The 12,500-nt window shown below is 44.0% G+C and overlaps 1 protein-coding gene across 2 annotated transcripts in view; it reads left to right on the plus strand.

Annotated features, from left to right (window-relative positions):
* The window catches only part of LOC143285114 (uncharacterized), a 145,353-nt gene extending 144,528 nt beyond the window's left edge, over nt 1-825 (plus strand). For both annotated transcript variants that reach the window (XM_076592333.1, XM_076592334.1), the window contains exon 3: nt 377-825. In XM_076592333.1, the coding sequence (XP_076448448.1) occupies nt 377-549 (173 nt within the window). In that variant the 3' untranslated portion in view covers nt 550-825. The remainder of the gene's footprint in view (nt 1-376) is intronic.
* Nucleotides 826-12,500: the final 11,675 nt, after the last annotated feature.

Here is a 12,500-nt window from a genome sequence, read left to right on the forward strand (position 1 = left end):
AGTCAGTCGTGTTCGACAATGACCATCAGAACAGGAGAGGAGGCAGCTGTAGTCCATCTGGGCTAGAATTTGATTATAGCAGAGAGTGTCTTGCCCAAGTTACATCCCCACTCCCTCGGCCAAGACGGTTTTTAGGACAGTCGGCGCTGGGATGGTTCCAAGGCTGCAGCACAAAGAGTCAGTGCAGTCTTGCCTCCTAGTTCGAGAGTCATAGTCCTTCACAACAAAAGACTGAGCTGTAAATGATTTCCCACTGCAGTGGAGAAACCATCGGTAAATACACCTCTCACTTTGCTGTTGTAAAGTTATGTCAGTCTGGGAAAAGAACTTAACAAACTAACTAAAACATGACGACGTGACTGCTGCCTGCTTGCAGGTGCCTTCCTGATCATCCACGGGAACCGCCAGAAGCTGCTGGCCTTCCAGCTGGGCGGGGCCCTGGTGGTGTCCATCCCCATCGTGGTGGGCGTCGTCCTCTGCCTCGTCATCTACCTGCGCCGCAAGACCTCGCGCAAGCTCAGCTACTCCTCCTCCTCCGCCCACATATGACGCCAGCTGCCCCCGCCCTCAGCCGTCTGCTGCGCCGACCTCCGGGGTGGAGATGACGACTACGACGACGACGCCTACCGCCACGTCCGCGCCGCTTCTTCTTCTGCCCCCTCCACTCTGTGAGGGGTGCCTGACTGCTACGACTGCTACTGTTACTACTACTGCTACTACTACTACTACTGCTACTACTACTACTACGACTACTGCCATGAACACCAACACCAGGTCTTGTGGGGTTCTCGCCTGATTGACCCGTTTTCACTGGGTTTGTGTGGACTGTTGTGGTTTGCGGAGAATGGAGGGTTGAGGGGTTGTTAGGGGGTTCAGGGAGGTGTGGGGTGTGGTAGGGATGGTGGTGTGGGGGGTGTGGGGGGGGAGGGGAGAGGAGAGATACAGCGCCCACAACTGATAGTGAAGACTGGCACCTCACCCCCCCCCCCCCCTACACACACACACACACACGCCTCCTTACAGAATGTTGCAAGACTATCCTGTGTTTGGGGGAAAAAAACAACAAAAAAACGGTGTGTAACTTGAGCCAGTTATATGATAGCGTCGTTATATCACGCTAAGATAATGCGTCGTTGGTCAAGCTATGTAGTGTGATTGGTCAAGCTATGTAGTGTGATTGATCAAGCTACACAGTGTTGGTGATCACGATGTACAGTGTTGTTGACCAAGCAATTCAGCGTTTTTGAGCAAGCCGTGTAGTATGACGATCAAGCCATAATTATAGCGTGATTGATCAAGTTATGTGGCGTTTCTGATCAAGCTGTATGAGCGTTATTGATCACGCTACAAAAGTGTGATTGATCAAGCTGCATGGCGTTACTGATCAAGCTATATGGGGGTATTGATCACAGTGTATCACGGTTGATCAAGCTATACGGTGTGACTCAGCAAGGGTGATCACTGCATGGGGCTCTCTGTAACTTTTCTTGCCCTCCCCTCTCCCCCTCCCCCCCCCCCCCCGACCCCCACCCTCCCCCCGATACAAAACGTGGAGGTGACTTAAGACAGCTGAAGACCTTTCAGCGGTATGTGAAGTGGTATGTGTGAACATGACATTTTCTCACGATCATGTTGGGGGGGAGGATATGTCTTAGATATAATAGTAGCTTGACCATTAGTGGAGCGGTGCCGTAGAAATCTGGCCACTTAATTTTTTCTTCTTTTTTTTTCTCTTTTTTTGGGGGGTGGGGTGGGTGGGGGGGGGGGTGGGGGACTCTATGGGTGGAGATGGGCATTACTGAGGGACCATGACCATTGGATGTGCACGTGCTGGGGGGCTTTGACGTCTCGCGCCGCGCGGACACATGAGGCAGGCAGAGGAGAGAGATAGAGAGAGTGTGTGTGTGTCAGTGTTTCAAAAAACGCGGCGATCCACTGTGGGGCACCATCGTACGACTGACTGGCACAATGTGACTGGTACTTAACACAGATGTCTCATGGGCGTGTGGTCAACGACGATGCACATGCACGGTCAGACAGCGGTGATCACAGCAGTATCACACCAGGCCGGGCGTTGTTCCCGAGGCTCTGCCAGTCCTGAGGGCGACGAGGCCAGCACCAAAACAGAAGCGCTGGTGACCAGTGTCAAAGCGGTATGATTTGTGACTGGTCATCTTGGTCATCTGACACGTGTTGTGACTGGTAATTCTTGGTCATCTGACACGTGTTGTGACTGGTCATTCTTGGTCATCTGACACGTATTGTATGACTGGTCACCTGACAGTCCTGCCGGAAGGAAGAGACACAAAACTAGTTGGTCACCGCTTCCGTGAGACATCGAGAGGTGATGACGCACGTTTTACGCCGAAGGGGAAACAGGTTACGCCTTGAGGAAGTGTGACGTATATTCCTCGCCGAACTAATGGGGTTACGTCCTGAGGTGGTGACATAAGTTTACGCCGAATAAAACAGGTTACGTCCTAAAGGTGGTGATGTAATTTTTACGCCGAATTGAACAGGTTACACCCTGAGTTGGTGACGTACGCTTTACGCCGAATAGAACAGGTTACGTTTTGAGGTGGTGACGTACGCTTTACGCCGAATAGAACAGGTTACGTCCTGGGGTAGTGACGTAAGTTTTACGCCGAAGAGGAACAGGTTACGTCTCCGTGAGACATCCTGTGGTAGTGACAGAACATAACGCCGTTTGTTTGTTTGTTTGCTTTGTTTTGTTTCGTTCTTTGGGTTTTTTTCCCCCCGTACTGGTCCCCACTACGTCGTGGGACATTGCCCAGTTAGTGGATCGCCCCTTCCACTCCCCTCCTCCCAACCCCACCTTTTTTTTCTTTTCTTTTTAACTGAAGAAGCTTGATCTGAGCTTTCTAGACAGACACATCCGGTCAACAACACTGGGGAGGAGAAGGAGAGAGGTGTGCACAGACACGTCTGGCAACAAGAGGGAGGAAGTGGACACTTTGATGGCAAAGCCTGGCTGGCCCTTGGTCCTTGCTTGGTACACTCGGATACCACTTCAGGCCAGCCAGAGCATGCAGACCAGACCTTACTGAAGGGTAGGAGGGTGTGTGTGTGTGTGTGTCAGGGAAAAGGATGAATCTGAATTCTCCTCCATTCTTCACAGAACCACACGTACTGTCACTCAACATATCCAGTTCATTTCAGTTTTGACAGGGGAGAACGAAGAAGAAAAAAAAGGGGAGGTGAGGACAGAGCCACACATTTTGGTTGTTGTTGTTGTTGTGATCTTCAGTTCAAAACCTTCAGGTGAACTCGAGCTTCACAATTCACTCGGATCAACATCGACCAAGCCAAACACAAATTGTCGTGACTGATAAAGACAGTGTTGTATTTTGTGAGAAGCACCTTTCCTGTCTATTCTGTCACTAACGTGTTTTGTTTTTCTTCGACTTCTGCTACTTCTTCTTCTTCTTCTTCTTCACCATCATCGTGTGCATTGAATTCGTTTCGTTTCTACTCTCCCAAGAGAGGACGAGTCACACAAAAGCCCCTGCATTTTAGTTTTGTAGCGTGGCAACATGGCGTTCATGTGATGGTGTACATATGCTCAATATGGCGCACTTCCATTATTTCATGCTTTCTGTCGTTTCGTATGTTGATTAATGTCAGGTGTGTGATGATTTAAAAAAAAACCAACAAACAAATATTCATTTATTTGTTTGAATCTTTCAAAACATGTTTTTTTTCTGGTCTTTAAGTAAGATCTCTTCGCTGTCTTGAAACAAGTCTAATTTGTTAGACTATTTTGCTTTGAACAGAGAATATGTATATCATTGTAGGTTTGATATTCGGGTGTTTTTTGTTTTTGTTTTGTTTTTTTGTTGTTTTTTTTTTTTTGTCATCTGCATTACTCGACTTGCTTTTATCTCTTAGGACACAACGTATCTTGTTTGTCGACATCTGCATCATGGTGTTACCATCAACATGAATCGTAATTATGAATCCACTTATTTGATAATGGTTGCAGAACCTTACTTTATAAACTATATTGGTCAACGATACGGAGAGCGATGGGACGAATAGCTTTATACATCATTCATAACGCACCAGCTTCTTGTGGTCGATTTTTTTTTTTTTTTTTATGGTATGACATTCCATGTCAGAACTGGAATTTTCTGACACATTAAAAATTATGTAATTACACAGAGTTTCACTGTGTTGTACTTCATTTTGCTTGATGCCTATTTCAGTTGTTTCGGGGTTTACTTCTCATTGAAAATTATATATAATGATATAATGAGCAGGAACAAAACTGACACTGGCAGATTTCGTAGTGCGGTCCCTATCATGCTTGTTAATGACTCAATGTGGGTAGTCTATCATTGACAGATTTGATGAGAGTATTCTGCATTTCAAATGATAAAAATGAACTGTGACCGACAGACTGATTGCCACCACGACTGAAAGCCGCTAGCAGTGGCCTCAGTAATCATGCCATGGTACCTACACAGGAACCAGAATGGGGACATACAGGATCGAAAATGGGGACATGGGGTGGTACAGGAACCAGAATGGGGCATGGGCACAAACAGGAACCTGAATGGGGACATACAGGAACCAAAAATAGAGACATGGGGGAAGACAGGAACCAGAATGGGGCATGGGCACAAACAGGAACCAGAATGGGCACGTTCAGGAGCCAGAATGGGCACAGACGCTAACCAGAACCAGAATGGGGACATACAGGAACAAAAACAGAGACATGGGGGAAGACAGGAACCAGAATGGGGCATGGGCTCAAACAGGAACCAGAATGGGCACGTTCAGGAGCCAGAATGGGCACTTACACTAACGGGAACCAGAATGGGGACATACAGGAACAAAACTTGTGACATGGGGTTAGACAGGATGAGGCATGGGCACAAACAGGAACCAGAATGGGGACATTCAGGAACCAGAACCGCGTTTAGACACAAACAGGAACCAGAATGTGCAGGCACACACAGGGAACCAGAACGGGGCATATAAATATAAGGGGACCAGAAAGGAGCACGGGCACATAAGGGAACCAGTATGGGGCGTGGGTACACACAGGAACCAAAAAAGGGGACATAAAGAAACCAGAATGGGGACACGCTCGTCCAGTTCAGAACAGTCACAGAACGAGGGTGTCAGTAGTGCAGTCAACGAAAACGGGTACGGGAGCAACGTCCCACTTAGGCTTAATTCGGGCTGCTGTTGCCTGCTGAAACAATGCCAGTTTGGGGGCTGTGCCTGATTGTTGTAATTCACCGAGTGTTTCATGTTTCTGGATACAGACCAAGCATGGGGAGAGTGGGGAGAGAAGAGAGGATGGGGGCAGGGTAGGAGGGAGAGAAGAGAGAGAGAGAGAGCTGGGGAGAAAGAGCGATAGAGGAGGGAGAGATAGACAGAGAGAGATAGGGAAAGAGAGAAGGAGAAAGAGAGAGAGAGTAGTATGGTATTACCTTGTAATAATCATTTTCCTTGCCAGCCTACAAACACATCTTAAAAGACAAATCAAAACGAAAATTAACTTGTCAATGAGGAAAAAAAAAAAGAAGAACAAAAAGAAAAATGAACTTAAACTAAACAACCGAAAACCAGCTACAGTAACTGATCAAGAGGAAAAAAAAAGCAGCAGCAGCAGCAGCAACAACAACAACAACAACACAACTGTGCATAGCAATACATGTTCAATAAAAGTCTGTTGATTTAATTTCGGTAGCTGACAGATCCAGTCCAGCTGCGATGGAACCAGACGTGTTTCTCACACCCACAGGGGCTGTGGTGGAACCGATGAGAGTTCTGGCGCAGGTGTGTGGATGATCCACAAAGTGTCTGGCACCAGAAACTCATTTACTTTACCCAGACGCGCTGCCCGTGAACGAACTGTTGTCTGAAACGCTCGCACATTAAACCCAGAAGTCTCTCCCCCCCCCCCCCCCTTCTCTCGCCCTCTCTTTCTCTCTCTCTGCGGCACCAAAAGAGTTTTAACTCGAAAATAAAACGTTGACTGATTGAGTAAGAAACTCTGTGTGTGTGTGTGTGTGTGTGTGTGTGTGTGTGTGTGTGTGTGTGTGACTCAGACAAAGAGAGAGAGGGAGAGAGAATGACAAACTGGTAAGAGTTGAACCCGAGAATAAAACGTTGAGTGAGTGAGATAGTTAGAAAGAATGCGTGAAAGAGAGAGAGAGAGAGAGAGAGATGGGGTGGGGAGAAGGAAGGATGACAGTGACAAAATGGTTTGCTGCATTTTGGCTGTTGGTACATCATACAACGCGATAATAAATGGATAGGGAAGAGGATTTCGCAAGAAGGAAAGCTTGCAATATTTGTCGCCGAACACAGAGAGAGCGAATGTAGCTTGGTAAGTCTGTGTTTTGCTTTCGTTACGTTCGTGCGTGTGTGCATGTGCAAGACAGAAACCGAAAGAGATGGCGTGTGTCGATGTGCGCACGTGCGTGCATGCATGTATGTGTGTGTGTGTGTGCGTGTGTGTGTGTGTGTGTGTACGTGCATGCGCGTGTATTGTGTGCATTCTTGCGCGCGTACGTCCACGGATTGAAAGAGCGCAGCTGGAGACTGATGATGAATTGGAACCATCTCTCCTGCTTTCTTCAGCTGCAGCATGCAACTGTCTGACAGACGAACGGTGTCTGTCTCTGTGTGTGTGTGTGTCTGTGTGTGTGTGTGAGGGGGTGGGGTGGGAGGGGATTCAGGGGGGCGTGGGGGGGGGGTGAATCTAGGGGTAGGAGGAGAGACAGAGATGAGAGGGAAGACTTGGTGGTTGGGAAGGGGGGTTATAAGGGCTCAAGATCCTTGAGGCGAGTTCTTTCAGTTTGTAAAATGGACGCGATTTAAAAAAAAAAAAAAATCTTTTGACAGTTCCCATAATTTTATGATGTCCTTTTTGTTTGTCTGTTTTCTTGTATTTACATTTCTTTTCTGTTCTTAACTTCTCTCTCTCTCTCTGTCTCTCTCTCTCTCTCTCTCTCTCTCTCTCTCTCTCTCTCTCTCTCTCTACGTTCGGTCATGTTTCTTATTCGTCTCGTTCAGTGTGCGAATGCTAGGGTGTGGGCGTGGTTGCTTTCTTCTTTTCCTGTCTTTGCTCCTTTCCTTCTTGTTTATCCTTTCTTTCCTTTCTTTCTTCATCTGTGACAGCCTTTCTTTTGTTCCAGCAGTCTTTCTTCCCTATCTTTTGTCTTCTTTTTTCTCTCTCGTTTGTTTTCTTTCGCTTCTCTACTAGCTGTTTTTTGTGGTTTTTTTTGTATTGTTTGTTTTTGTTTTTTTAATGGTTTTTTTACCCAAAAGGGAAAGTTTGAAAAGGAATCAAGAAAGTAAGCTGAGGAACTTTGGTGTTGAAAAACAAGACAGAGAAAGACGGAGAAAAACAAAGAAAGAGTGACAGACAGAGAGAGAGAGGGGGGTGGGGGGGGGGTGGGAGGGGGAGGGGGGGGGCGGGAGGAGAGCACACAGGCTGGCTGAATTTTTATCAGAACATACATATTTTGTGTTCCTATCAGATAGTATCAGCATAGTTCTGGTTCAATGGGGACCACGGAATGACTGGATCGGTGGAAAAAAAAACACTTATTGTCCCTGAAAAAACAACAACAACAATAACAACACACACACACACACACACACACACACACACACACACACACACAAGAACAAATAAATAAAGAAAGAAAAACTGGCGAAAGAGTGTGTAGGTCTACCAGAGTGTTTGTTGTCACTGAAAACATCAAAACAAAACAAAAACAGACAAACGAAAAAGTGAAAGAAAAAAAAAGGGAAAGAGTGAGTGAGGAGGAGGAACTTTGCTGAATGTCCCGTCACACATATCGGTGATTGAAGACATTTTGTTAGAGTATTAATGTATACATTTGAGTAGTATTGTTTAGAAGGAGTGGGTGTGTGTGTGAATGATTGGAGAGTTGGGGGAAACCGGGCAAATGAGGGAGGGGGTTGGGTTTGAAAAAAAAATCTAAATACAATTACAGGACTTCGTAAAAGAGAAGTCGTTAAACTAACAAGCGAAACAACTGATAATAAATGCAAAAAGTTAAAAAAACGTCAACGTTCTCTGTCACTTGTGAAGACACACTTTCGTGTACATAAGACTTCATCAAGCTACAGTAAAAATAAAAGTTATATATGCTTAATTGTCAGGTTACTAAAAGCATATGCACTTGACATTAGAACAATACTTGGTCCGTAATGAATCTGATAATAGTCTGAGAGTTAAACTCAGAACTGGTCTGCAAATCGGACCAAAGTCTGAGAGAGTCAACTGGAGAGGTTTTAGAGTTGAATGAAAGCACCTATGAAAGTGTCTTTCTAGTATATATATTTTTTTATTTCCCTGTATGACAGTGGGCAATATACTTTTTTTTTTATACTATCTGTAAGAGTGAGTGAGTGAGTACAAGGGTGTTTTTGTTCTCCCTATCACACTCAGGAGAAAGCGCAGAAAAGTAGTTCCAGCGTGTTTCGTAGAATCCAGACCAACAACAAGACAAAACATTAGAGTAAAACAGACAAGAATAACGGCTGAAAATAATCATAAGCAAAGAATTCACAGTGAGCAGTCGTGTTTGTCTCGATCACACAGAATAGAGGCTGAGGTCGACGATTTTTTTTTCTTTTTAATTGTGTAATTAAATCTCTTTTTTGTTGTTGTTGTTGTTGTTGTAATTAGTTTCTTTATTGATTAATTAATTAATTGATTCATCTATTCGTTTTGAATTAGAGAACGGTGTGGCTATCGTTATGCTTTAAATCAAAGGCGTGATGCTTGTGTGTTAGCACACTGATGTGTTAGCACGCTGATACGATACCAATTTTGTCTATACATTTTTACCCCCGTTTTGATTGATTGATTGTATATTTTTGTTGTGTGTGTGTGTGTGTGTGTGTGTGAGGCTTACTCGCCGGAAGAGATATGGATGTACTTTTTTTTTTTTTTTTTGTCATATTTATTGTTTCATTGATTTGTGTACAGATGTATGTATGTATTATTTACTTATGTGTTTATCTCTCTATTGATTAGTTTATTTTGTTTCATCATTCATTTGTTTTGAAATTGGTATTATGCATATTTATTCATCGTTTTGCTGCTCTGCTTGCTGTCTTGTCCAACGTGTTTGATAGTTTATTCAGATTGATCATATTCTCTGCATTCATGTGCTTTTTCGTAGACATCGTTGTGTTTTTAGTTGATCTGTTTGTTTGTTTGTTCGTTTGTTTGTTTGTTTGCTACACATGTAAAGGAAGGGGGGAGGAACTATGTCAGTGCACTGAATTTGACGCTGTATTTGAGTGACATGTCCGGTATTTCTTTCTATGTTGATAACGGTACTTGTTTTCCACTTTGTTAGTCACACACACACACACACACACACACACACACACACACACACACACACACACATATATATATATATTATATATTGATTTATCTGTGCATGCATGCATGAATCTATTTATTTGTTTCTGTGTTTATTTATTCATTTATTATTTATTTATTGTAAAGGAAGGTATGACAGTTCGTTGCGCGATTAGATATCTTTTTTATGTGTCGTTCTGGAAGTGAAAAGAAAAAAGAAAAGATATGTTGTTTGTTTGTTTTTTTTATGATGCAGGGTCCCATGCACTGTACTGTTCTTCACTCTCCTGCACATTACCGTGTGACGCTTCATGAAATGATTGATTAACATGATGATACTTCATGAAATGATTGATTAACATGATCATACTAAGTCTTCATCCAGCGCCACTAGAATATTGATCTCAAACATGTCTTGGTTTGTTTGGGTTTTTTTGGGTTTTTTTTTCAGGTGTATGTGTCTGTATCCATTTTGATCGTCTGTCTGTAGCTGTATATGTCTGGCTATCTGTCTCTCTCTGTGTATGCATCTCTCTCTCTCTCTCTCTCTCTCTCTCTCTCTTTCTCTGTATATTTTTTTCTACTACTACTACGACAACCACCATCCCTACTACTACTACTACTATTACGACGACGACGACGACAACCACCACCCCTACTACTACTATTACTACTACTACTACTACTACTACGACAACCACCATCCCTACTACTGCTACTACTTATTCTACTGCTTTTTCATCCTCTTTCTCATTCTTCTTCTCTTCCATTCAGTGATGTCAATACTTAAAATAGTATTAGTTTTGGTTCCTTAATGCATATAATATTATTTTAGTCAATAAGTGTCTGGTGGTTGTTGTTGTGTTTTTTGGTTGTTTGCTTTTTTTTTTTTTTTTTCAAAGCGTGATCATTATGATTTTTATAATATCCCACGAACTGTCCTTCATGCACCGGGCTCGGTTTTATTCCAAATGATGACAAGGAACAAAGCATTATAATTGTCATGGTCATGTATTTCTTTTGAAATGTCAAAAAAAATAAAAAATAAAAATAAAAAATGAATTCACACTTTGTTGTTGGTCTTGTTGTTGTTGCTATTGTTGTTGTTGTTGTTGTTGCTGTTGTCAACGATGAGGGTGAGAATGCTGATGATAATGATGATGATGATGATGATGATGATGATGGGCATGGTGATAACAATGAAGTGAGAAATGACGGCTTTTGACTGTGCACAGTTGTTATAATTATTACATAAATTCATTGCACTGATTGGATCATTGATTGTTGCTTTATTGACCGCATCTGTTACGTCAGTCATAGACTCCCAACAAGTTCTGCAATCAAATCAGTAAAAAAAAAAAAATAAAAAAAAAATAAATAAAATTAATTGAAATAAAAAATTGCATGGCTTAAGAAAAAGGGTTTCTACAGCGTATGTGGTCTGATTTTTTCCAGTTACTTTGAACAAGGTTTGTCGATGTCGATTCATTCCAGCGATTTTCTGTCTTCTTTGTGTGTGTGTGTGTGTGTGTGTGTGTGTGTGTGTGTGTGTGTGTGTGTGTGTGTGTGTGTGTGTGTGTGTGTGTGTTTGTTTGTTTGTTTGTTTGTTTGTTTGTTTGTTTGTTTTTTTTCTCTGTAAGACATTGACGTCATGGATGGATAACAACACAAGCACTACAACTACGGTCAGTCATAAAAAAAAAATTGCATATGATCTAACAACAACAACAACAACAACAGTCTGTTTCATACAACTATGGCTTCCTTCCGTTAGTATTCGTGTTCATTGGGCACATCATCATCTATTGTGATTTTAAGCGCGTTGGGTTACGCTGCTGGTCAGGCATCTGCTTGGCAGATATGGTGTAGCGTATATGGATTTGTCCGAACGCAGTGACGCCTCCTTGAGCTACTGAAACTGAAACTATTGTGATTTTTCGATTTTTGTTGTTGTTGTTGTTGTTGTTGTAAAGTTGTGCACGCTTTTGCTCTTCAAGCTGGTTTTCTTCCCACCACCCAGGTTGGTGCGAATGGGGGGGGGGTACCTGACTTCTTGTTTGGAGGGGTAGGTCATTAATTAATTAATGAATTAAAGCAGCGGAAACAGAAGGAGAGACTGGGGGCCCCCGCCTTCCTGTGCCGCAGTGGCGTGGGTATATGAATTCACAGCCCGTACAGTCATTAAAAGTATATGGGACCTTTAATCTTCTTTTCGTCTTCTTCTTTAAACAACAACAACAACAAAAACACCCTCTAATGCTTTTATTTTTAAACGCGTTTGTGAATTCAACTCATTCACTCTATTCATTCATTTATTTCAAACTTTTGAACGAATGGCTTTTCAAACGACAGAGATACAGAGAGAGAGAGAGAGAGCACTTCATGCCATCATGACCCTTCATCATTCAATACCACGCTCCCCTCTCTCCCCCCCCCCCCTCCCCCAACACCCCCTATCCTCCCTTCTCCCTTTCCACCACCACCTTGCCCTCGACTCCCACCCCCCACCCCATTCACCCAACCACCCCCACGTCCTTCCCTAATCCCCCCTCCCTACTTATCATCCCCATCTTTCATTCTTTTCGCCCCCATTCCCCCCCCCCCTCACCCCCCCCCCACTCCCACCTTCCTCGTTCCTCAACCTCTTCAGCTTTCACCCATTGGCATAATTATCGCCGACATGCTGTATCATCCGCCCCGCCCCCCCCTAGCCCCCTTCAGCCCCACTCCCCTTCCCCCTCCCATTCCCTCCCCCTCTCTCCCGCACTCCCCCACCCCCCCTCTCCCTCTTAGCGATCAGTGACGTCACATCTCTCGTGACCAGTGCAGTAGAAAAAAAAGGCATGCCCAGAATCTCGCTATTGGGGGTGGGGGATCGAAAGGGGAGGGGGAGATTGATCTGAGGGGGAGGGAGGGAAGGAACTGGGGAATCGATCTGATGGAAGGGAAAGGGGAGAAAGGTGGGGAGGGGGGATAGGGAAGGGAAGGGAGGGAGAGAGGGTATGAAGGAGGCTGCAGGCCAGCGAATTTTTGTTTGTTTTTTTTCAGTTTGCGTGGAAGAATTTTTTTCGTCTCTGTCTCTCTGTTTCTTTTCATCTCTCTATCTCTGTTT

This window comes from Babylonia areolata, chromosome 8, assembly GCF_041734735.1.
Source record: "Babylonia areolata isolate BAREFJ2019XMU chromosome 8, ASM4173473v1, whole genome shotgun sequence".
Taxonomy (NCBI): domain Eukaryota; kingdom Metazoa; phylum Mollusca; class Gastropoda; order Neogastropoda; family Buccinidae; genus Babylonia; species Babylonia areolata.